The following is a 25,136-nucleotide window of genomic DNA, read 5'->3' as shown; positions in this document are numbered from 1 at the left end:
CACACACACACACACACACACACACACACACACACACACACACACACACACACACACACACACACACACACACACCTCATCCCTGTCTTTCTGCAGTCTCCCAGAACGAGGAGGTTCTGTTCTCCTAAACCCTAAATCTCTACAGTTGAGGGGCCAATCAGCTTCCTCTCCGACCTCTGACCCCAGTCTCCGCCCCTTCACTTCATCTTCTTGTCGTTCTTCACCGGCTCCGTTACGTTTGTGAGGGGATTAGCCCCGCTCCGTTGCTATGGCAATGTCCGTTGCCTTGTCGAGGTAGCCGGGGACCGTGGGTAACCTCTCCCCCGCTCCTGAACCTTAACCTTTGACCTTAGTAGCCCTGCTATCCGGTAAAACAGGTAGGCAATCAGGGCCAGCCCCGCCCCTACGACCAGCACAACGTCCAATAGGAAGTACTGGTAGGTGGGGACAGTGTAGACAGAGGATCGTAAGTGGTTGGCGCCGTGGTGACGGAGGATGTAGTTTATCCAATAGACAGCTCTTGTTACCGGGTGACCTGGTTGGTCCTTATGGATGGAAGAGAGCACCTGGGCACGCTGACGATACCTAGAACACACACACACAAACACACAGTTAAAAACAGAGAGGTTGTGTGTGTTGAACTGAGTGTGGTGCAGTACCACACTGAGACACCAGATGACAGTAGTGAGCCCAAATTGAACTGAGTGTGGTGCAGTACCACACTGAGACACCAGATGACAGTAGTGAGCCCAAACTGAACTGAGTGTGGTGCAGTACCACACTGAGACACCAGACGGCAGTAGTGAGCAGGAACTGAACTGAGTGTGGTGCAGTACCACACTGAGACACCAGATGACAGTAGTGAGCAGGAACTGAACTGAGTGTGGTGCAGTACCACACTAAGACACCAGACAGCAGTAGTGAGCCCAAACTGAACTGAGTGTGGTGCAGTACCACACTGAGACACCAGATGGCAGTAGTGAGCCCAAACTGAACTGAGTGTGGTGCAGTACCACACTGAGACACCAGATGACAGTAGTGAGCCCAAACTGAACTGAGTGTGGTGCAGTACCACACTGAGACACCAGATGACAGTAGTGAGCCCAAACTGAACTGAGTGTGGTGCAGTACCACACTGAGACACCAGATGGCAGTAGTGAGCAGGAACTGAACTGAGTGTGGTGCAGTACCACACTGAGACACCAGACAGCAGTAGTGAGCCATAACTGAACTGAGTGTGGTGCAGTACCACACTGAGACACCAGACAGCAGTAGTGAGCCCAAACTGAACTGAGTGTGGTGCAATAGTGAGCCAGAACTGAACTGAGCGTGTTGCAGTACCACACTGAGACACCGGATGGCAGTAGTGAGCCATAACTGAACTGAGTGTGGTGCAGTACCACACTGAGACACCAGATGGCAGTACTGAGCCAGAACTGAACTGAGTGTGGTGCAGTACCACACTGAGACACCAGACGGCAGTAGTGAGCCCAAACTGAACTGAGTGTGGTGCAGTACCACACTGAGACACCAGACAGCAGTAGTGAGCCCAAACTGAACTGAGTGTGGTGCAGTACCACACTGAGACACCAGGTGGCAGTAGTGAGCCATAACTGAACTGAGTGTGGTGCAGTAGTGAGCCAGAACTGAACTGAGCGTGTTGCAGTACTACACTGAGACACCAGATGGCAGTAGGGAGCCATAACTGAACTGAGTGTGGTGCAGTACCACACTGAGACACCAGATGGCAGTAGCGAGCCATAACTGAACTGAGTGTGGTGCAGTACCACACTGAGACACCAGATGGCAGTAGCGGGCCATAACTGAACTGAGTGTGGTGCAGTAGTGAGCCATAACTGAACTGAGTGTGGTGCAGTAGCGAGCCATAACTGAAGTGAGTGTGGTGCAGTACCACACTGAGACACCAGATGGCAGTAGCGAGCCATAACTGAACTGAGTGTGTTGCAGTAGGGAGCCATAACTGAATTGAGTGTGGTGCAGTGTTCATGTACTTGTTATTGTTGATAACAGTGGCCAGTGCCTGGTACAGCTCCTCCTCTGTCATACTCTTCCAGTGAACCATGATGCCCATCCCTTTAGCCTCCACCCGGGTCATAGTGTCGTAGTGGTCCCCAAACAGAGGTAGTCCCACTACAGGGACACCGTGGTACATCGCTTCATAGATACTGTTCAGACCACCGTGGGACAGGAACGCTACTGTTCTGGCATGGCCTAGAGAGACAAGAAGGAGAGAGAAGAGAGAGGGAGGAAAGAGAGAGAAAGAGAGAGAGAGAGAGAGGAGAGACAATGATGAGAGAGAGGGAGGAGAGAGAGAGGAGAGAGAAGAGACAAGGATGAGAGAGAGAGACAAAGGATGAGAGAGAGAGAGACAAGGATGAGAGAGAGGGAGAGAGGAGGAGAGAGAAGAGACAAGGATGATAGAGAGGGAGAGAGGGAGGAGAGAGAAGAGACACGGATGAGAGAGAGGGGAGGAGAGAGGAGAGAGAAGAGACAAGGAGGAGAGAGAAGAGACAAGGATAAGGATGAGAGGGACCCTGGTCCTAACAGTGTTGTCCTAGAGGACCCTGGTCCTAACAGTGTTGTCCTAGAGGACCCTGGTCCTAACAGTGTTGTCCTAGAGGACCCTCGTCCTAACAGTGTTGTCCTATAGGACCCTGGTCCTAACAGTGTTGTCCTAGAGGACCCTGGTCCTAACAGTGTTGTCCTATAGGACCCTGGTCCTAACAGTGTTGTCCTAGAGGACCCTGGTCCTAACAGTGTTGTCCTAGAGGACCCTGGTCCTAATAGTGTTGTCCTAGAGGACCCTCGTCCTAACAGTGTTGTCCTATAGGACCCTGGTCCTAACAGTGTTGTCCTATAGGACCCTGGTCCTAACAGTGTTGTCCTAGAGGACCCTGGTCCTAACAGTGTTGTCCTAGAGGACCCTGGTCCTAACAGTGTTGTCCTAAAGGACCCTGGTCCTAACAGTGTTGTCCTAGAGGACCCTGGTCCTAACAGTGTTGTCCTATAGGACCCTGGTCCTAACAGTGTTGTCCTATAGGACCCTGGTCCTAACAGTGTTGTCCTAGAGGACCCTGGTCCTAACAGTGTTGTCCTATAGGACCCTGGTCCTAACAGTGTTGTCCTAGAGGACCCTGGTCCTAACAGTGTTGTCCTAGAGGACCCTGGTCCTAACAGTGTTGTCCTATAGGACCCTGGTCCTAACAGTGTTGTCCTAGAGGACCCTGGTCCTAACAGTGTTGTCCTATAGGACCTTGGTCCTAACAGTGTTGTCCTATAGGACCCTGGTCCTAACAGTGTTGTCCTAGAGGACCCCGGTCCTAACAGTGTTGTCCTATAGGACCCTGGTCCTAACAGTGTTGTCCTATAGGACCCTGGTCCTAACAGTGTTGTCCTAGAGGACCCTGGTCCTAACAGTGTTGACCTGAAGGACCCTGGTCCTAACAGTGTTGTCCTAGAGGACCCTGGTCCTAACAGTGTTGTGATATGGACCCTGGTCTATAATAGTGCACCGTGTGGTAATAAGGTGTGACTGAGAGGAGCTACTTAGCAGCTATACCACACAGCCCTCAGAGATACAGGTCAGCAACACACCCAGAGAGAAAGAGAGTGTGTGTGTGTGTGTGTGTGTGTGTGTGTGTGTGTGTGTGTGTGTGTGTGTGTGTGTGTGTGTGTGTGTGTGTGTGTGTGTGTGTGTGTGTGTGTGTGTGTGTGTGTGAATCATTGACTGTTAATGATATAATGAGTTATGTATTTCTCAGCTCAGGGTCATTCTCCTCTCCTCTCCCCTCACCTCCTCACCCCTCCTCTCCCCTCCTCACCCCTCCTCTCCTCTCCTCACCCCTCCCCTCCTCTCCTCTCCTCACCCCTCCCCTCACCTCCTCACCCCTCCTCTCCCCTCCTCTCCTCTCCTCACCCCTCCCCTCACCTCCTCACCCCTCCTCTCCCCTCCTCACCCCTCCTCACCCTAACAGACAGAGAGGGAGGAGGGAGGGAAGGAAGAGAGAGTACATGAAGTAGAGAAGTGGTTCTTACCCAACAGGTCATTTTGAGGCATCCAATCCACCAACTTGGTATTGTTGCCTAGGTTACTGGGCGGAACCCCCGAGAACCTACAGTCAGACAGGGAAAGACAGAAAAACAGGACAGACAGACAGAGAGGTAAATGATTAGAGTGATGCCATGCGGTTTGATCTCTTACCCTACTGCTGGTTTCACTGTTCTACCTGATAACACACCTGGTGTCCCAGGTCTAATTCAGGCCCTGATTAGAGGGGAATCACCCACCTGGTGACCCAGGTCTAAATCAGGCCCTGATTAGAGGGAAGAATGACTGTTGTCCCAGGTCTAAATCAGGCCCTGATTAGAGGGGAACAATGACTGGTGTCTCAGGTCTAATTCAGGCCCTGATTAGAGGGGAATCACCCACCTGGTGACCCAGGTCTAAATCAGGCCCTGATTTGAGGGGAATCACCCACCTGGTGTCCCAGGTCTAAATCAGGCCCTGATTAGAGGGAATCACCCACCTGGTGACCCAGGCCCTGATTAGTCTAAATCAGGCCCTGATTAGAGGGGAATCACCCACCTGGTGTCCCAGGTCTAAATCAGGCCCTGATTAGAGGGGAATCACCCACCTGGTGTCCCAGGTCTAAATCAGGCCCTGGTTAGAGGGGAATCACCCACCTGGTGTCCCAGGTCTAAATCAGTCCCTGATTAGAGGGGAATCACCCACCTGGTGTCCCAGGTCTAAATCAGGCCCTGGTTAGAGGGGAATCACCCACCTGGTGTCCCAGGTCTAAATCAGGCCCTGATTAGAGGGGAGAATGACTGGTGACCCAGGTCTAAATCAGGCCCTGATTAGAGGGGAATCACCCACCTGGTGTCCCAGGTCTAAATCAGGCCCTGATTAAAGGGAAGAATGACTGGTGTCTCAGGTCTAAATCAGGCCCTGATTAGAGGGGAATCACCCACCTGGTGTCCCAGGTCTAAATCAGTCCCTGATTAGAGGGAAGAATGACTGGTGTCCCAGGTCTAAATCAGGCCCTGATTAGAGGGGAATCACCCACCTGGTGACCCAGGTCTAAATCAGGCCCTGATTAGAGGGGAATCACCCACCTGGTGTCCCAGGTCTAAATCAGGCCCTGATTAGAGGGAAGAATGACTGGTGTCCCAGGTCTAAATCAGGCCCTGATTAGAGGGGAATCACCCACCTGGTGTCTCAGGTCTAAATCAGGCCCTGATTAGAGGGGAGAATGAACATACAGCAGTGGAACCTCCAGGTCCAGATTTGAATGGGAGTGCAATACAGAGAAGTACAATCAAGAACACTTTCAACATTCTAGAATTGAATGGCAGTTGGAAAGAACAGACTCTAGCACCCAGCGGTGTTCTAGAACCCTCAACGGTACTCTAGAACCCAACGGTGGTGTGGGTGAAGTTGCTAAGGTATCTGAACTAAATGACTACCGCCCCGTAGCACTCAATTCTGTCATCATGAAGTGCTTTGAGAGACTAGTCAATGACCATATCACCTCCACCCTACCTGACACCCTAGACCCACTCCAATTTGCTTACCGCCCCAATAGGTCCACAGACGATGCAATCGCAACCACACTGCACACTGCCCGAACCCATCTGGACAAGAGGAATACCTATGTAATAATGCTGTTCATTGACTATAGCATTCAACACCATAGTACCCTCCCTCATTAAGCTGGAGGCCCTGGGTCTCAACCCCGCCCTGTGCAATTGGGTTCTGGACTTTCTGATTGGCCGCCCCCAGGTGGTGAGGGTAGGTAACAAAATCTCCACCCCACTGATCTTCAACAAAGGGGCCCCACAAGGGTGCGTTCTCAGCCCTCTCCTGTACTCCCTGTTCACCCATGACTGCGTGGCCACGCACGCCTCCAACTCAATCATCAAGTTTGCAGACGACACGACAGTGGTAGGCTTGATCACCAACAACGACGAGACGGCCTACAGGGAGGAAGTGAGGGCCCTCGGAGTGTGGTGTCAGGAAAACAACCTCTCACTCAATGTCAACAAAACAAAGGAGATGATCGTGGACTTCAGGAAACAGCAGAGGGAGCACCCCCCTATCCACATCGATGGGACAGCAGAGGGAACACCCCCCTATCCACATCGATGGGACAGCAGTGGAGAAGGTGGTAAGTTTTAAGATCCTCGGGGTACGCAGTCTACTGCAGAGATAGCCTGCAAAGTAATGTCATACTTTCCAGGTCCATACCCAAACAGTTTGAACTACTAATTTTGAAAATTACTCTCTCCAGAAACAAGTCTCTCACTGTTGCCGCCTGCTAACGACCCCCTCAGCTCCCAGCTGTGCCCTGGACACCATTTGTGAATTGATCGCCCCATCTAGCTTCAGAGTTTGTTCTGTTAGGTGACCTAAACTGGGATATGCTTAACACCCGGCAGTCCTACAATCTAAGCTAGATGCCCTCAATCTCACTCAAATCATCAAGGAACCCACCAGGTACAACCCTAACTCTGTAAACAAGGGCACCCTCATGACGTCATCCTGACCAACTGGCCCTCCAAATATACCTCCGCTGTCTTCAACCAGGATCTCAGCGATCACTGCCTCATCGCCTGTATCCGCCACGGAGCCGCAGTCAAACGACCACCCCTCATCACTGTCAAAGCGCTCCCTAAAACACTTCTGAGCAGGCCTTTCTAATCGACCTGGCCCGGGTATCCTGGAAGGACAATACATTTACATTTACATTTACATTTAAGTCATTTAGCAGACGCTCTTATCCAGAGCGACTTACAAATTGGTGCATACACCTTATGACAACCAGTGGAACAGCCACTTGCATCTAAATCTTGTTGGGGGAGAAGGGGGTGAGAAGGATTACTTACCCTTACTTACCCTATCCTAGGTATTCCTTGAAGAGGTGGGGTTTCAGGTGTCTCCGGAAGGTGGTGATTGACTCCGCTGTCCTGGCGTCGTGAGGAGTTTGTTCCACCATTGGGGGCCAGAGCAGCGAACAGTTTTGACTGGGCTGAGCGGGAACTGTACTTCCTCAGTGGTAGGGAGGCGAGCAGGCCAGAGGTGGATGAACGCAGTGCCCTTGTTTGGGTGTAGGGCCTGATCAGAGCCTGGAGGTACTGAGGTGCCGTTCCCCTCACAGCTCCGTGGCGAGCACCATGGTCTTGTAGCGGATGCGAGCTTCAACTGGAAGCCAGTGGAGAGAGCGGAGGAGCGGGGTGGCGTGAGAGAACTTGGGAAGGTTGAACACCAGACGGGCTGCGGCGTTCTGGATGAGTTGTAGGGTTTAATGGCACAGGCAGGAGCCCAGCCAGCGAGTTGCAGTAATCAAGACGGGAGATGACAAGTGCCTGGATTAGGACCTGCGCCGCTTCCTGTGTGAGGCAGGGTCGTACTCTGCGGATGTTGTAGAGCATGAACCTACAGGAACGGGACACCGCCTTGATGTTAGTTGAGAACGTCAGGGTGTTGTCCAGGATCACGCCCAGGTTCTTAGCGCTCTGGGAGGAGGACACAATGGAGTTGTCAACCGTGATGGCGAGATCATGGAGCGGGCAGTCCTTCCCCGGGAGGAAGAGGAGCTCCGTCTTGCTGAGGTTCAGCTTGAGGTGGTGATCCGTCATCCACACTGATATGTCTGCCAGACATGCAGAGATGCGATTCGCCACCTGGTCATCAGAAGGGGGAAAGGAAGATTAATTGTGTGTCGTCTGCATAGCAATGATAGGAGAGACCATGTGAGGTTATGACAGAGCCAAGTGACTTGGTGTATAGCGAGAATAAGAGAGGGCCTAGAACAGAGCCCTGGGGGACACCAGTGGTGAGAGCGCGTGGTGAGGAGACAGATTCTCGCCACGCCACCTGGTAGGAGCGACCTGTCAGGTAGGACGCAATCAAGCGTGGGCCGCGCCGGAGATGCCCAACTCGGAGAGGGTGGAGAGGAGGATCTGATGGTTCACAGTATCGAAGGCAGCCGATAGGTCTAGAAGGATGAGAGCAGAGGAGAGAGAGTTAGCTTTAGCAGTGCGGAGCGCCTCCGTGATACAGAGAAGAGCAGTCTCAGTTGAATGACTAGTCTTGAAACCTGACTGATTTGGATCCAAGAAGGTCATTCTGAGAGAGATAGCGGTAGAGCTGGCCAAGGACGGCACGCTCAAGAGTTTTGGAGAGAAAGAGAGAAGGATACTGGTCTGTAGTTGTTGACATCGGAGGGATCGAGTGTAGGTTTTTCAGAAGGGGTGCAACTCTCGCTCTCTTGAAGGCGGGAGGGCGTAGCCAGCGGTCAGGGATGAGTTGATGAGCGAGGTAGGTAAGGGAGAAGGTCTCCGGAAATGGTCTGGAGAAGAGAGGAGGGGATAGGGTCAAGCGGGCAGGTTGTTGGGCGGCCGGCCGTCACAAGACGCGAGATTTCATCTGGAGAGAGAGGGGAGAAAGAGGTCAGAGCATAGGGTAGGGCAGTGTGAGCAGAACCAGCGGTGTCGTTGACTTAGCAAACGAGGATCGGATGTCATCGACCTTCTTTTCAAAATGGTTGACGAAGTCATCTGCAGAGAGGGAGGAGGGAGGGGGGAGGATTCAGGAGGGAGGAGAAGGTGGCAAAGAGCTTCCTAGGGTTAGAGGCAGATGCTTGGAATTTAGAATGGTAGAAAGTGGCTTTAGCAGCAGAGACAGAGGAGGAAAATGTAGAGAGGAGGAGTGAAAGGATGCCAGGTCCGCAGGGAGGCGGGTTTTCCTCCATTTCCGCTCGGCTGCCCGGGAGCCCTGTTCTGTGAGCTCGCAATGAGTCGTCGAGCCACGGAGCGGGAGGGGAGGACCGAGCCGGCCTGGAGGATAGGGGACATAGGGAGTCAAAGGATGCAGTAAGGGAGGAGAGGAGGGGGTTGAGGAGGCAGAATCAGGAGATAGGTTGGAGAAAGTTTGAGGCAGAGGAAGAAGATAGGATGGAAGAGGAGAGAGTAGCGGGGGAGAGAGCGAAGATGGGACGGCGCGATACCATCCGAGTAGGGGCAGTGTGGGAAGTGTTGGATGAGAAGCGAGAGGGAAAAGGATACAAGGTAGTGGTCGGAGACTTGGAGGGGAGTTGCAATGAGGTTAGTGGAAGAACAGCATCTAGTAAAGATGAGGTCAAGCGTATTGCCTGCCTTGTGAGTAGGGGGAGGGTGAGAGGTGAGGTCAAAAGAGGAGAGGGAGTGGAAAGAAGGAGGCAGAGAGGAATGAGTCAAAGGTAGACGTGGGGAGGTTAAAGTCGCCCAGAACTGTGAGAGGTGAGCCGTCCTCAGGAAAGGAGCTTATCAAGGCATCAAGCTCATTGATGAACTCTCGAGGAACCTGGAGGGCGATAAATGATAAGGATGTTAAGCTTGAAAGGGCTGGTAACTGTGACAGCATGGAATTCCAAAGGAGGCAATAGACAGATGGGTAAGGGGAGAAAGAGAGAAAGACCACTTGGGAGAGATGAGGATCCCGGTGCCACCACCCCGCTGACCAGAAGCTCTCGGGGTGTGCGAGAACACGTGGGCGGACGAGGAGAGAGCAGTAGGAGTAGCAGTGTTATCTGTGGTGATCCATGTTTCCGTCAGTGCCAAGAAGTCAAGGGACTGGAGGAGGCATAGGCTGAGATGAACTCTGCCTTGTTGGCACGCAGATTGGCAGTTCCAGAGGCTACCAGAGACCTGGAACTCCACGTGGGTCGTAAATGCGCTGGGACCACCAGGTTAGGGTGGTCGCGGCCACGCGGTGTGGAGCGTTTGTATGGTCTGTGCAGAGAGGAGAGAACAGGGATAGACAGACACATAGTTGACAGGCTACAGAAAAGGCTACGCTAATGCAAGGAAATTGGAATGACAAGCGGACTACACGTCTCGAATGTTCAGAAAGTTAAGCTTACGTAGCAAGAATCTTATTGACTAAAATGATTAAAATGATACAGTACTGCTAAAGTAGGCTAGCTGGCAGTAGCTGCGTTGTTGACACTACACTAATCAAGTCGTTCCGTTGAGTGTAATAATTCTACAGTGCTGCTATTCGGGGCTAGCTGGCTAGCTAGCAGTGTTGTTTACGTTACGTTGAGTTAAAGAACGACAATAGCTGGCTAGCTAACCTAGGGAATCGGTCTAGACTACACAATATCTTTGAAACAAAGGCGGCTATGCAGCTAGCCACGATCAAACAAATCAAACCGCTGCACTGCAATGAAACGAAAATGTGAAACCACCTGACCGGGTTGTTGAATTCAAAACAGCAGGCGTTGGCTAGCTGTTAGCAGTTAGCTGTTGGCTAGCTAGCAGAGTCTCCTACGTTAAGGACGACAAATAGCTGGCTAGCGAACCTCAGTGAATTAAGATAATCACTCCAAGGCTACACACACTAAACTACACAATTATCTTGGAAACAAAGACAGCTATGTAGCTAGTTAACACTGAACTAATCAAGTCGTACAGTTGAGTGAATAGCACTACAGTGATGCTAATCTGTGTGCGTTAGCTAGCTCCTGGGCGAATAGCAGTGAAGGCTACGTTAGGGCGACGAAATACGATAATTATGCAATTATCTCTGATACAAGGACGGCTATGTAGCTAGCTAAGAAGAATTGCTAAGATTAGACAAATCAACCGTTGTACTATAATGAAATGTAATGAAAAAGTTATAAAAAGTTATACAACCTGCAGAGCGAAGTGCGAATGCGGACAATGACCTCATCCCGTCAGTTGAGGATGCATGGTCATTCTTTAAAAGTAACTTCCTCACCATTTTAGATAAGCATGCTCCGTTCAAAAAATGCAGAACCAAGAACAGATACAGCCCTTGGTTCACTCCAGACCTGACTGCCCTCGACCAGCACAAAACCATCCTGTGGCGGACTGCAATAGCATCGAATAGCCCCCGTGATATGCAACTGTTCAGGGAAGTCAGGAACCAATACACGCAGTCAGTCAGGAAAGCAAAGGCCAGCTTCTTCAGGCAGAAGTTTGCATCCTGTAGCTCCAACTCCAAAAAGTTCTGGGACACTGTGAAGTCCATGGAGAACAAGAGCACCTCCTCCCAGCTGCCCACTGCACTGAGGCTAGGAAACACGGTCTCCACCGATAAATCCATGATTATCGAAAACTTCAATAAGCACTTCTCAACGGCTGGCCATGCCTTCCGCCTGGCTACTCCAACCTTGGCCAACAGCTCCGCCCCCCGTAGTTCCTCACCCAAGCCTCTCCAGGTTCTCCTTTACCCAAATCCAGATAGCAGATGTTCTGAAAGAGCTGCAAACCTGGACCCGTACAAATCAGCTGGGCTTGACAATCTGGACCCGCTATTTCTGAAACTATCTGCCGCCATTGTCGCAACGCCTATTACCAGCCTGTTCAACCTCTCTTTCATATCGTCTGAGATCCCCAAGGATTGGAAAGCTGCCGCAGTCATCCCCCTCTTCAAAGGGGGAGACACCCTGGACCCAAACTGTTATAGACCTATATCCATCCTGCCCTGCCTATCTAAGGTCTTCGAAAGCCAAGTCAACAAACAGGTCACTGACCATCTCGAATCCCACCGTACCTTCTCCGCTATGCAATCTGGTTTCAGAGCTGGTCACGGGTGCACCTCAGCCACACTCAAGGTACTAAACGATATCATAACCGCCATCGATAAAAGACAGTACTGTGCAGCCGTCTTCATCGACCTCGCCAAGGCTTTCGACTCTGTCAATCACCATATTCTTATCGGCAGACTCAACAGCCTCGGTTTTTCGGATGACTGCCTTGCCTGGTTCACCAATTACTTTGCAGACAGAGTTCAGTGTGTCAAATCGGAGGGCATGCTGTCCGGTCCTCTGGCAGTCTCTATGGGGGTGCCACAGGGTTCAATTCTCGGGCCGACTCTTTTCTCTGTATATATCAATGATGTTGCTCTTGCTCTTGCTGCGGGCGATTCCCTGATCCACCTCTAAGCAGACCACACCATTCTATATACTTTCGGCCCGTCATTGGACACTGTGCTATCAAACCTCCAAACGAGGTTCAATGCCATACAGCACTCCTTCCGTGGCATCCAACTGCTCTTAAACGCGAGTAAAACCAAATGCATGCTTTTCAACCGATCGCTGCCTGCACCCGCATGCCCAACTAGCATCACCACCCTGGATGGTTCCGACCTTGAATATGTGGACATCTATAAGTACCTAGGTGTCTGGCTAGACTGCAAACTCTCCTTCCAGACTCATCAAACATCTCCAATCGAAAAATCAAATCAAGAGTCGGCTTTCTATTCCGCAACAAAGCCTCCTTCACTCACGCTGCCAAGCTTACCCTAGTAAAACTGACTATCCTACCGATCCTCGACTTCGGCGATGTCATTTACAAAATGGCTTCCAACACTCTACTCAGCAAACTGGATGCAGTCTATCACAGTGCCATCCGTTTTGTCACTAAAGCACCTTATACCACCCACCACTGCGACTTGTATGCTCTAGTCAGCTGGCCCTCACTACATATTCGTCGCCAGACCCACTGGCTCCAGGTCATCTACAAGTCCATGCTAGGTAAAGCTCCGCCTTATCTCAGTTCACTGGTCACGATGGCAACACCCATCCGTAGCACGCGCTCCAGCAGGTGTATCTCACTGATCATCCCTTAAAGCCAACACCTCATTTGGCCGCCTTTCGTTCCAGTACTCTGCTGCCTGTGACTGGAACGAATTGCAAAAATCCCTGAAGTTGAGACTTTTATCTCCTCACCAACTTCAAACATCAGCTATCCGAGCAGCTAACCGATCGCTGCAGCTGTACATAGTCTATAGGTAAATAGCCCACCCATTTTCACCTACCTCATTCCCATACTGTTTTTATACTGTTTTTATTTATTTACTTTTCTGCTCTTTTGCACACCAATATCTCTACCTGTACATGACCATCTGATCATTTATCACTCCAGTGTTAATCTCCAAAATTGTATTATTCGCCTACCTCCTCATGCCTTTTGCACACATTGTATATAGACTGCCCATTTTTTCTACTGTGTTATCGACTTGCTAATTGTTTACTCCATGTGTAACTCTGTGTTGTCTGTTCACACTGCTATGCTTTATCTTGGCCAGGTCGCAGTTGCAAATGAGAACTTGTTCTCAACTAGCCTACCTGGTTAAATAAAGGTGAAATAAAAAAAAATAAAAAACTTCACAGACAAACTGAAATGGTCCACCCACACAGACAGGGTGGTGAAGAAGGCGCAACAGCCTCAGGAGGCTGAAGAAATTTGGCTTGTCACCTAAAACCCTCACAAACTTCTACAGATGCACAATTGAGAGCATTCTGTCGGGCTGTATCACCGCCTGGTAGGGCAACTGCACCGTCCACAACCACAGGGCTCTCCAGAGGGTAGTGAGGTCTGCACAACACATCACCGGGGGCAAACTACCTGCCCTCCAGGACACCTACACCACCCGATGTCACAGGAAGGCCGAAAAGATCATCAAGGACAACAACCACCCAAGCCACTGCCTGTTCACCCCTCTATCATCCAGAAGGCGAGGTCAGTACAGGTGCATCAAAGCTGGGACCGAGAGACTGAAAAACAGCTTATATTTCAAGGCCATCAGACTGTTAAATAACCATCACTAACACAGGGAGGTACCTACATACAGACTTGATTGGCCACTTTAATAATGATGTTTACATATCTTGTATTACTCATCTCATTTGTATATACTGTTTTTTATACCATCTACTGCATCTTGCCGCTCGGCCATCACTCATCCATTATTTATATGTACATATTCTCATTCACCTCTTTAGATGTGTGTGTATTAGGTAGTTGTTGGGGAATTGTTAGATTACTTGTTAGATATTACTGCACTGTGGGGAACTAGAAGCACAAGCATTTCGCGACACTCAGCATTAACATCTGCTAATCATGTGACCATTAACATCTGCTAACCATGTGACCATTAACATCTGCTAACCATGGGATACCATCTGCTAACCATGTGACCATTAACATCTGCTAACCATGTGACATATAACATCTGCTAACCATGTGACCAATAACATCTGCTAACCATGTGACCATTAACATCTGCTAACCATGTGACCAATAACATCTGCTAACCATGTGACCAATAACATCTGCTAACCATGTGATCAATAACATCTGCTAACCATGTGACCAATAACATCTGCTAACCATGTGAAATAACATCTGCTGACCATGTGACCAATAACATCTGCTAACCATGTGTATGTGAGAGTCTCTGATCAACTAGATCTGTAGCTAAGGGGAAAAGGTACAAATCTGTCTCTGATCCTAATCTGTTCTAGGGGGAAAGAATGTCTCTGATTGCCTAGATCTGTAGCTAGGGGAAAGAGTATCTGATCCTAGATCTGTCGCAAGGGGGAAAGTACTTCCTGGAGAGGGTAATAGTATCTGATCCTAGATCTGTAGCTCGGGGAAAAGAGTCTCTGATCCTAGATCTGTAGCTAGGGGGAAAGAGTATCTGATCCTAGATCTGTAGCTGGGGGGAAAGAGTATCTGATCCTAGATCTGTAGCTACGGGGAAAGAGTATCTGATCCTAGATCTGTAGCTAGGGGTTAATAGTCTCTGATCCTAGATCTGTAGCTCGGGGGAAAGTACTTCCTGGAGAGGGTAATAGTATCTGATCCTGTAGCTAGGGGAAAGTCTGATCCTAGATCTGTAGCTAGGGGAAAGTATCTTCTGATCTGAGCTAGGGAAAGAGTCTCTGATCCTAGATCTGTAGCTAGGGGGTAATAGTATCTGATCCTAGATCTGTAGCTAGGGGAAAGAGTCTCTGATCCTAGATCTGTAGCTAGGGGAAAGCTGATCCTAGGAGGGGGAAAGAGATCTGTAGCTCTGTATCTGATCCTAGATCTGTAGCTAGGGGAAAGAGTATCTGATCCTGATCTGTAGAGTATCCTAGATCTGTAGCTGGGGGAAAGAGTATCTGATCCTAGATCTGTAGCTGATCATAGGGGAAAAGAGTATCTGATCCTAGATCTGTAGCTAGGGGGATCTGATCCTAGATCTGTAACTGGGGAAAGAGTATCTGATCCTAGATCTGTAGCTAGGGGAAAAGTATCTGATCCTAGATCTGATAGCTGTAGCTAGGGGTAGCTAGGGGAAAGAGTATCTGATCTCAGATCTCCTAGGAAAGAGTCTGATCCTAGATCTAGGGGGGTATCTGATCCTAGATCTGTAGCTAGGGGAAAGTACTTCCTGGAAGGGTAATCTGATCCTAGATCTGAGCTAGGGGTAATAGTCTCTGATCCTAGATCTGTAGCTATCTCTGATCCTAGATCTGTAGCTAGGGGAATAGTATCTGAGTCTCTGAAAGAGTCCCTAGATCTGTAGCTAGGGAAAAAGAGTATCTGATCCTAGATCTGTAGCTAGGGGAAAGTATCTGATCCTAGATCTGTACCTCGGGGGTAATAGTCCCTGATCATAGATCTGTAGCTAGGGGGGAAAGAGTATCTGATCCTAGATCTGTAGCTAGGGGGTAATAGTATCTGATCCTAGATCTGTAGCTAGGGGAAAGAGTATCTGATCCTAGATCTGTAGCTAGGGGGAAAGAGTATCTGATCCTAGATCTGTAGCTAGGGGGAAAGAGTATCTGATCCTAGATCTGTAGCTAGGGGGAAAGAGTATCTGATCCTAGATCTGTAGCTAGGGGGAAAGAGTATCTGATCCTAGATCTGTAGCTAGGGGGAAAGAGTATCTGATCCTAGATCTGTAGCTAGGGGGTAATAGTATCTGATCCTAGATCTGTAGCTAGGGGAAAGAGTATCTGATCCTAGATCTGTAGCTAGAATAGTATCTGTCTGTAGCTAATAGTATCTGATCCTAGATCTGTAGCTAGGGAAAGAGTCTCTGATCCTAGGAAAGAGTCTCTGATCCTAGATCTGTAGCTAGGGGAAAGAGAATCTGATCCTAGATCTGTAGCTAGGGGTAATAGTCTCTGATCCTAGATCTGTAGCTAGGGGGAAAGTACTTCTTGGAGAGGGTAATAGTATCTGATCCTAGATCTGTAGCTAGGGGGTAATAGTATCTGATCCTAGATCTGTAGCTAGGGGTAATAGTCTCTGATCCTAGATCTGTAGCTAGGGGAAATCTGTAGCTTACCTGGAGAGGGTAAGAGTCTCTGCTACATGACTAAATGGCTTCAGTGTTTCTGACCTGAGAGCTGGGAGATACTGTGAGAAACTCCTCTGTCACTGCAGACACACTGGGACATTTGCATGCATTCATTATCTCCCTCTCTCTCCCTGTTCCTCCTCCTCCCCTCCTCTCCTCTCCCACACTCCTGCTTCCCCCTCAGCCCACAACAAACCCACAATTCACCAGGCAACCAATCAATGATTCAATTCATATGTCTCCCTCCTCATCTTCCTCTCTCCCTCCTCCTCCTCCTCTCTCGCTTCTCTTCTCCTTATGTCTCTCTTCCCCCTCCTCTCCCACACTCCTTCTCTCCTCTCAGCCCACAACAAACCCACAATTCACCAGGCAACCAATCAATGATACCTCTCTCTCTCTCTCTCTCACTCTCTCTCACTCTCTCTCTCTCTCATGAATTCCCTGCCATCGTTCTCACCTTCACTCATTAAAAAACGACATGATGACACACACACACATGAATATAGGAGGCAGTAACCACACAGCAGGTGTTTAGAACCATTGAGGGTTCCAATATAAACTCTCCTGATGACATCACAACACACCAGGGTGTGTATTAATCAATTCAAAGGGTCCTTAGCTTAGTGATGAGCTTCTGTGGTGATTGAGCACACATCCCTGAGGGACCCCTGTGTTGAGGATCAGCGTGGTGGATGTGTTGTTACCCTTACCACCTGGGGGCGGTCCATCAGCAAGTCCAGGATCCAGTTGCAGAGAGAGGTGTTTAGTCCCAGGGTCCTTAGCTTATTGATGAGCTTTGAGGGACCTATGGTGTTGAACGCTGAGTCAATGAATAGCATTCTCACATAGGTGGTCCTTTTGTCCAGGTGGGAAAGGGCAGTGTGGGGAGTGCGGTGGATTGCGTCATCTGTGGATCTGTTGGGACGGAATGCGAATTGGAGTGGGTCTAGGATATCCGAGATGATGCTGTTGATGTGAGCCATGACCAGCCTTTCAAAGCACTTCATGGCTACCGACATGAGTGCTACGGGCGGTAATCATTTAGGTGGGTTACTTTAGCTTTCTTGAGCACAGGGACTATGGTGGAAACATGTAGGTATTACAGACTCGGCCAGGGAGATGTTGGAAATGTCAGTGAAAAGACACTGACAGTGGGTCAGTGCATGCTCTGAGTACACGTCGTGGTAATCCGCCTGGCCCCGCGGCTTTGTGAATGTTGACCTGTTTAATTGCTCACATCGGCTACTGAGACCACTGTCACACAGTCTTCCAGAACAGCTAGCCCTCTCGTGCATGCTTCAGTGTTGCTTGCCTCGAAGTGAGCATAAAAGGGATTTAACTCATCTGGTAGGTTTTCGTCACTGGACAGCTCGGTCTGGGTTTCCCTCTGTAGTCTGTAATAGTTGTCAAGCTACCACATCTGACGAGTGTCAGAGCTAGTGTAGTAGGATTCAATCTTAATCTTAGTCTATATTGATGCTTTGCTTGTCTGATGGTTCTATCTGAGGGCATAGCGGGATTTCTTATAAGTGTCCGGATTAGTGTCCCGCTCCTTGAGAGCGGCAGCTCTAGCCTTTAGCTCAGTTCGGATGTTTCCTGTAATCCATGGTTTCTGGTTGGGGTATGTACGTACAGTCACTGTGCGGAAGACGTCGTCAATGTACTGAATTGATGAAGCCGATGACTGAGGCTGGTGACCAGCCTCACACTCCAGTAGGTGGCTGATCCACCTTTCAGTTGTCTGTGATCCAGGGAATAGTAATGTAAAGAAGAAGAAGAAGGACAGATGAGCAATATGGTGGAAGCTGAACATCAGCTCAGTTTTGAACACAGCCATCTTCAAATCAAATGCAATATGGTGGAAGCTGAACATCAGCTCAGAATATAACACAGCCATCTTCAAATCAAATGCAATATGGTGGAAGCTGAACATCAGCTCAGAAATATAACACAGCCATCTTCAAATCAAATGCAATATGGTGGAAGCTGAACATCAGCTCAGAAATATAACACAGCCATCTTCAAATCAAATGCAATATGGTGGAAGCTGAACATCAGCTCATGTAAATATAACACAGCCATCTTCAAATCAAATGCAATATGGTGGAAGCTGAACATCAGCTCAGAAATATAACACAGCCATCTTCAAATCAAATGCAATATGGTGGAAGCTGAACATCAGCTCAGAAATATAACACAGCCATCTTCAAATCAAATGCCATTATATTTGGTCACATACACGTGTTTAGCAGATGTTATTGTGATAAATGCTTATAAAAAAATATATATTTTACGAGAGTCTACAATCAATGTGTTGATAGAACTTCAGTCGCGTTTTCCTCATATTTGCTTTCTTAAAATCCCCAGCTGCAATAAAAGCAGCCGCAGGATATGTGGTTTCCAGTTCGCATAAAGTCCATTGTAGTTCCTTGAGGACCGTTGTGGTATCGGCTTGAAGGGGAATACACACGGCTGTGACAATAACTGAAGAGAATTATCTTGGGAGGTAATACGGTCGGCATTTGATTGTGAGGGATTCTAGGTCAGGTGAACAAAAGGACTTGAGTTTCTGTATGTTATCACAATCACATCATGAGTAGGTAATCATGAAACATACACCCCCACCTTTCTTCTTCTTTCCAGAGAGTTCTTTATTCCTGTCTGCCCGATGAACTGATGAACTGAGAACCCAGCTGGCTGTATGTATAGGGACAGTATATCCAGAGAGAGCCATGATTCCCTGAAACAGAGGATATTACAGTCCTTGATCTCTCTCTGGAAGGAGATCCTCGCCCTGAGCTCGTCTACTTTATTGTCCAGACACTGAACATTAACGAGTAATATGTTCAGAAGCGGTGAACGGTGTGCCCGCCTCCTGAGTCGGTCTGGAAGTCGACTCTGAATACCTCAGACGGCAGCGTCTTGGAGCAGACACTGGAATACGTTAAATTGCCCGGGGGGGGTGTATGAACAAAGGATCCCATTCGGGAAAGTCGTATTCCTGGTTGTACGTAATATCACAAAAAAAAACCTTCTGGGCTAATAATGTGTGGTCCTTCTGGTCCTTCTGTGGCTCAGTTGGTAGAGCATGGCGCTTGTAACGCCAGGGTAGTGGGTTCGATTCCCGGGACCACCCATACGTAGAATGTATGCACACATGACTGTAAGTCGCTTTGGATAAAAGCGTCAGCTAAATGGCATATATTATTATTATTATTATTATTAATGTAAGAAATAACTAAATACTGCCAAGTTGTGTAGGAGCTAGCAAAAGAGCTGTCATGTCTGTCTGTGCCATCAGCTTTACCTTGAAGACTGTTTCTGGCTTCTAGCCAACATGTCTGTCTGTGCCATCTTGCTTTACCTTGAAGACTGTTTCTGGCTTCTAGCCAACATGTCTGTCTGTGCCATCTTGCTTTACCTTGAAGACTGTTTCTGGCTTCTAGCCAACATGTCTGTCTGTGCCATCTTGCTTTACCTTGAAGACTGTTTCTGGCTTCTAGCCAACATGTCTGTCTGTGCCATCTTGCTTTACCTTGAAGACTGTTTCTGGCTTCTAGCCAACATGTCTGTCTGTGCCGTCTTGCTTTACCTTGAAGACTGTTTCTAGCTTCTAGCCAACATGTCTGTCTGTGCCATCTTGCTTTACCTTGAATACTGTTTCTGGCTTCTAGCCAACATGTCTGTCTGTGCCATCTTGCTTTACCTTGAAGACTGTTTCTGGCTTCTAGCCAACATGTCTGTCTGTGCCATCTTGCTTTACCTTGAATACTGTTTCTGGAGCCAAACATGTCTGTCTGTGCCATCTTGCTTTACCTTGAAGACTGTTTCTGGCTTCTAGCCAACATGTCTGTCTGTGCCATCTTGCTTTACCTTGAAGACTGTTTCTGGCTTCAGCCAACATGTCTGTCTGTGCCATCTTGCTTTACCTTGAAGACTGTTTCTGGCTTCTAGCCAACATGTCTGTCTGTGCCATCTTGCTTTACCTTGAAGACTGTTTCTGGCTTCTAGCCAACATGTCTGTCTGTGCCATCTTGCTTTACCTTGAAGACTGTTTCTGGCTTCTAGCCAACATGTCTGTCTGTGCCATCTTGCTTTACCTTGAAGACTGTTTCTGGCTTCTAGCCAACATGTCTGTCTGTGCCATCTTGCTTTACCTTGAAGACTGTTTCTGGCTTCTAGCCAACATGTCTGTCTGTGCCATCTTGCTTTACCTTGAAGACTGTTTCTGGCTTCTAGCCAACATGTCTGTCTGTGCCATCTTGCTTTACCTTGAAGACTGTTTCTGGCTTCTAGCCAACATGTCTGTCTGTGCCATCTTGCTTTACCTTGAAGACTGTTTCTGGCTTCTAGCCAACATGTCTGTCTGTGCCATCTTGCTTTACCTTGAAGACTGTTTCTACTAGCCAACATGTCTGTCTGTGCCATCTTGCTTTACCTTGAAGACTGTTTCTGGCTTCTAGCCAACATGTCTGTCTGTGCCATCTTGCTTTACCTTGAAGACTGTTTCTGGCTTCTAGCCAACATGTCTGTCTGTGCCATCTTGCTTTACCTTGAAGACTGTTTCTGGCTTCTAGCCAACATGTCTGTCTGTGCCATCTTGCTTTACCTTGAAGACTGTTTCTGGCTTCTAGCCAACATGTCTGTCTGTGCCATCTTGCTTTACCTTGAAGACTGTTTCTGGCTTCTAGCCAACATGTCTGTCTGTGCCATCTTGCTTTACCTTGAAGACTGTTTCTGGCTTCTAGCCAACATGTCTGTCTGTGCCATCTTGCTTTACCTTGAAGACTGTTTCTGGCTTCTAGCCAACATGTCTGTCTGTGCCATCTTGCTTTACCTTGAAGACTGTTTCTGGCTTCTAGCCAACATGTCTGTCTGTGCCATCTTGCTTTACCTTGAAGACTGTTTCTGGCTTCTCCAACATGTCTGTCTGTGCCATCTTTGCTTTACCTTGAATACTGTTTCTGGCTTCTAGCCAACATGTCTGTCTGTGCCATCTTGCTTTAATTGAAGACTGTTTCTGGCTTCTAGCCAACATGTCTGTCTGTGCCATCTTGCTTTACCTTCAAGACTGTTTCTGGCTTCTAGCCAACATGTCTGTCTGTGCCATCTTGCTTTACCTTGAAGACTGTTTCTGGTTTCTTCTTCACCAGCCACTCACCAGCCACCACCAACCACTCACCTCCACTCACCAGCCACTCACCAGCCACTCACCAGCCACTCACCAGCCACTCACTCCACTCACCAGCCACTCACCAGCCACTCACCAGCCACTCACCAGCCACTCACCAACCACTCACCAGCCACTCACCAGCCACTCACCAGCCACTCACCAGCCACTCACCAACCACTCACCAGCCACTCACCAGCCACTCTCCAGCCACTCTCCAGCCACTCACCAGCCACTCACCAGTGCCCAACCACTCACCAGCCACTCACCAGCCACTCACCAGCCACTCACCAGCCACTCACCATCCACTCACCAGCCACTCACCAACCACTCACCAACCACTCACCAGCCACTCACCAGCCACTAACCAACCACTCACCAGCCACTCACTGCCACTCACCAGCCACTCACCAACCACTCACCAACCACTCTTCACCAACCACTCACCAGCCACTCACCAGCCACTCACCATCCACTCACCAGCCACTCACCAACCACTGCCACTCACCAACCACTCACCAGCCACTCACCAACCACTCACCAGCCACTCACCAGCCACTCACCATCACCAGCCACTCACCAGTCCACTCACCAGCCACTCACCAACCACTCACCAGCCACTCTCACCAGCCACTCACCAGCCACTCACCAGCCACTCACCAGCCACTCACACCTCCACTCACCAGCCACTCACCAGCCACTCCAGCCACTACCTCACCAACCCTCACCAACCACTCTGCCACTCACCAGCCACTCAGCCACTCACCAGCCACTCACCAACCACTCACCAGCCACTCTCCAGCCACTCACCAGCCACTCACCAGCCATCACCAACCACTCACCAGCCACTCACCATCCACTCACCCAGCCACTCACCAGCCACTCACCAACCACTCACCAACTCACCTGTGCCAGCCACTCACCAGCCACTCACCAGCCACTCACCAGCCACTCACCAGCCACTCACCAGCCACTCACCCTCCACCTGTGCCATCACCAGCCACTCACCAGCCACTCACCAGCCACTCACCAACCACTCACCAGCCACTCACCAGCCACTCACCAGCCACTCACCAGCCACTCACCAACCACCAGCCACTCACCAGCCACTCTCCAGCCACTCACCAGCCACTCACCAGCCACTCACCAACCACTGCCACTCACCAGCCACTCACCAGCCACTCACCAGCCTGTCACTCACCAGCCACTCACCAGCTTTCTCCAGCCACTCTCCAGCCACTCACCAGCCACTCACCAACCACTCTGGCCACTCACCAGCCACTCACCAGCCACTCACCAGCCACTCACCATCCACTCACCAGCCACTCACCAGCCACTCACCAGCCACTCACCAACCACTCACCCTCCACTCACCAGCCACTCACGCCACTCACCAGCCACCACCAGCCACTCACCAGCCACTCACCACTCACCAGCCCCACCAGCCACTCACCAGCCACTCACCAGCCACTCACCAGCCACTCACCAGCCACTCACCAGCCACTCACCAGCCACTCACCAACCACTCACCAGCCACTCACCAGCCACTCAGCCACTCTCCAGCCACTCACCAGCCACTCACCAGCCACTCACCAGCCACTCACCAACCACTCACCAGCCACTCACCAGCCACTCACCATCCACTCACCATCCACTCACCACTCACCAGCCACTCACCAACCACTCACCAACCACTCACCAGCCACTCACCAGCCACTAACCAACCACTCACCAGCCACTCACCATCCACTCACCAGCCACTCACCAGCCACTCACCAACCACTCACCAACCACTCACCAACCACTCACCAACCACTCACCAGCCACTCACCAGCCACTAACCAACCACTCACCAGCCACTCACCATCCACTCACCAGCCACTCACCAGCCACTCACCAGCCACTCACCAGCCACTCACCAGCCACTCACCAACCACTCACCAGCCACTCACCAGCCACTCACCAACCACTCACCAGCCACTCACCAGCCACTCACCAGCCACTCACCATCCACTCACCAGCCACTCACCAACCACTCACCAGCCACTCACCAACCACTCACCAGCCACTCACCAACCACTCACCAGCCACTCACCAGCCACTCACCAACCACTCACCAGCCACTCACCAGCCACTCACCAGCCACTCACCAACCACTCACCAGCCACTCACCAGCCACTTTCACCAACCACTCACCAGCCACTCACCAGCCACTCACCAGCCACACCAGCCACTCACCAACCACTCACCAACCACTCACCAACCACTCACCAGCCACTCACCAGCCACTCACCAACCACTCACCAACCACTCACCAGCCACTCACCACCCACTCACCACCCACTCACCAGCCACCACCACCCACTCACCAGCCACTCACCAGCCACTCACCAACCACTCACCACCCACACACCAACCACTCACAACCACCACCAGCCACTCACCAGCCACTCACCAGCCACTCACCAGCCACTCACCAACCACTCACCAGCCACTCACCACCCACTCACCAGCCACTCACCAGCATTTCAAACAGAAATTTGGCTGAATTGATCCTTTGTTGTGTCACCCCTGATCTGTTTCACCTGTCTTTGTGCTGGTCTCCATCCCCATCCGGGTGTCGCCCATCTTCCCCGTTATCCCCCGTGTATTTATACCTGTGTTCTCTGTTTGTTTTATCCGGTGCATCTCTGTTTGTCTGTTGCCAGTTTATCTTGTCTCGTCTACCAGCGTTTTTCCTTTACTGTTTTCTTTGTTAGTTCCTGTTTTCTAGTTCTCCTGGTTTTGACCATTCTGCCTGCCCTGACCTGAGCCTGCCGACTATTCTGTACCTCTTGACACTGGCCTGGGATTACCCTGAGCCTGCCTGCCTGCCTGCCGTTGTCACGCTATAAGGGATCGGAGACAGGCGAGGAATGCACAATAGGGGTTTTTATTGACCCAAATTACAGCGTGCCGTGTGAAGGCACGGGGACGAAGACCAAACAAACACGTATTCAAACACAGGGTTGAAACCCAAACAAAAAGTGTTTGAGAGTACCTTGAATAAACACACGGGACGAAACCCGGAATCATCTGCACAGTACAAGTGGCAGGACAGCCAGACCAACTGGTACTCGCACGACCAACGGACAATGTAACAATAGCCGACGGTGAACCAAAGAACTTATACAATTACTAACTCGGGAAAAAGGCAGCTGGTAACTGTGACAGCCGTTCTACCCACGGACTCCTGGATTACTGACCTCCGCCCCTCCTACCAGCGTCAGTTGCCCCCTGGAGTTGATCAGGCTGTTGATTGTGGCCTGTGGAATGTTGTCCCACTCCTCTTTAATGGCTGTGTGAAGTTGATAGGATATTGTCGGGAACTGGAACACTCTGTCGTAACACGTACAGATCCTTGCGACATGGGGCCATGTATTATCATGCTGAAACATGAGGTGATGGCGGCGGATGAATGGCACGACAATGGGCCTCAACATTGGGCCGTTTGCCCACAAAACTCCATGCATCTCTCTCTCTCCCTCTCTCTCTCCCTCCCCTCTCTCCCTCTCTCCCTCAGTCTCTCTCAGCTACATGTCTGTGGTGAATGGGGGACCGGTGAAATCTTGGTAAATGATTAAACTAGATAAGATAGAATGGGTCACCATAATGACCCTTGGAATCACAGGCATTTTCACACACACACAGTATCAGTAAGAGTACTGGTCAATGATCACTGTGTCAACAGTTCTGGTCCAGTTCTGGTCCAGGATCAGTGTCAGTAGGAGTTCTGGTCCAGTTCTGGTCCAGGATCAGTGT

General features: G+C 50.0%; 1 protein-coding gene and 1 long non-coding RNA gene across 3 annotated transcripts; one reads left to right on the top strand and one right to left on the bottom strand.

The window, feature by feature from the left end:
• Nucleotides 1-266: 266 nt before the first annotated feature.
• LOC127918014 (2-hydroxyacylsphingosine 1-beta-galactosyltransferase-like) lies at nucleotides 267-4,484 on the bottom strand. Its single transcript, XM_052501225.1, has 3 exons — nucleotides 4,057-4,484; nucleotides 2,013-2,232; nucleotides 267-585 (listed from the first exon to the last, which is right to left on the bottom strand). The coding sequence occupies exons 1-3, from the start codon at nucleotides 4,076-4,078 to the stop codon at nucleotides 267-269; spliced, it is 561 nt and encodes a 186-aa protein (XP_052357185.1). The 5' UTR covers nucleotides 4,079-4,484.
• A 96-nt stretch (nucleotides 4,485-4,580) lies between these two features.
• Nucleotides 4,581-5,267, top strand: LOC127918015 (uncharacterized). 2 transcript variants are annotated; one of them, XR_008098360.1, is made up of 5 exons: nucleotides 4,581-4,667; nucleotides 4,717-4,765; nucleotides 4,861-5,004; nucleotides 5,051-5,148; nucleotides 5,195-5,267. It is a non-coding gene; the product is annotated as an uncharacterized LOC127918015 (long non-coding RNA). The 2 variants fall into 2 exon arrangements; XR_008098359.1 differs by having other exon boundaries at nucleotides 4,644-4,765.
• The last annotated feature ends 19,869 nt before the right edge of the window (nucleotides 5,268-25,136 follow it).

Source organism: Oncorhynchus keta, unplaced genomic scaffold (genome assembly GCF_023373465.1).
Source record: "Oncorhynchus keta strain PuntledgeMale-10-30-2019 unplaced genomic scaffold, Oket_V2 Un_contig_1273_pilon_pilon, whole genome shotgun sequence".
Taxonomy (NCBI): domain Eukaryota; kingdom Metazoa; phylum Chordata; class Actinopteri; order Salmoniformes; family Salmonidae; genus Oncorhynchus; species Oncorhynchus keta.
The sequence above is the reverse complement of the archived record's forward strand: the minus strand, read 5'-3'. Positions and strand labels throughout refer to the sequence as shown.

Excerpts from the sequence above, each read along its gene's own strand:
- LOC127918014 (XM_052501225.1), bottom strand. The coding sequence starts at position 4,078 with ATGCCTCAAAATGACCTGTTGG. Across the intron at positions 2,233-4,056 it reads GCCTCAAAATGACCTGTTGG|GCCATGCCAGAACAGTAGCG; the intron begins GTAAGAACCACT and ends TTGTCTCTCTAG. Across the intron at positions 586-2,012 it reads ACTGTTATCAACAATAACAA|GTATCGTCAGCGTGCCCAGG; the intron begins GTACATGAACAC and ends TGTGTGTTCTAG.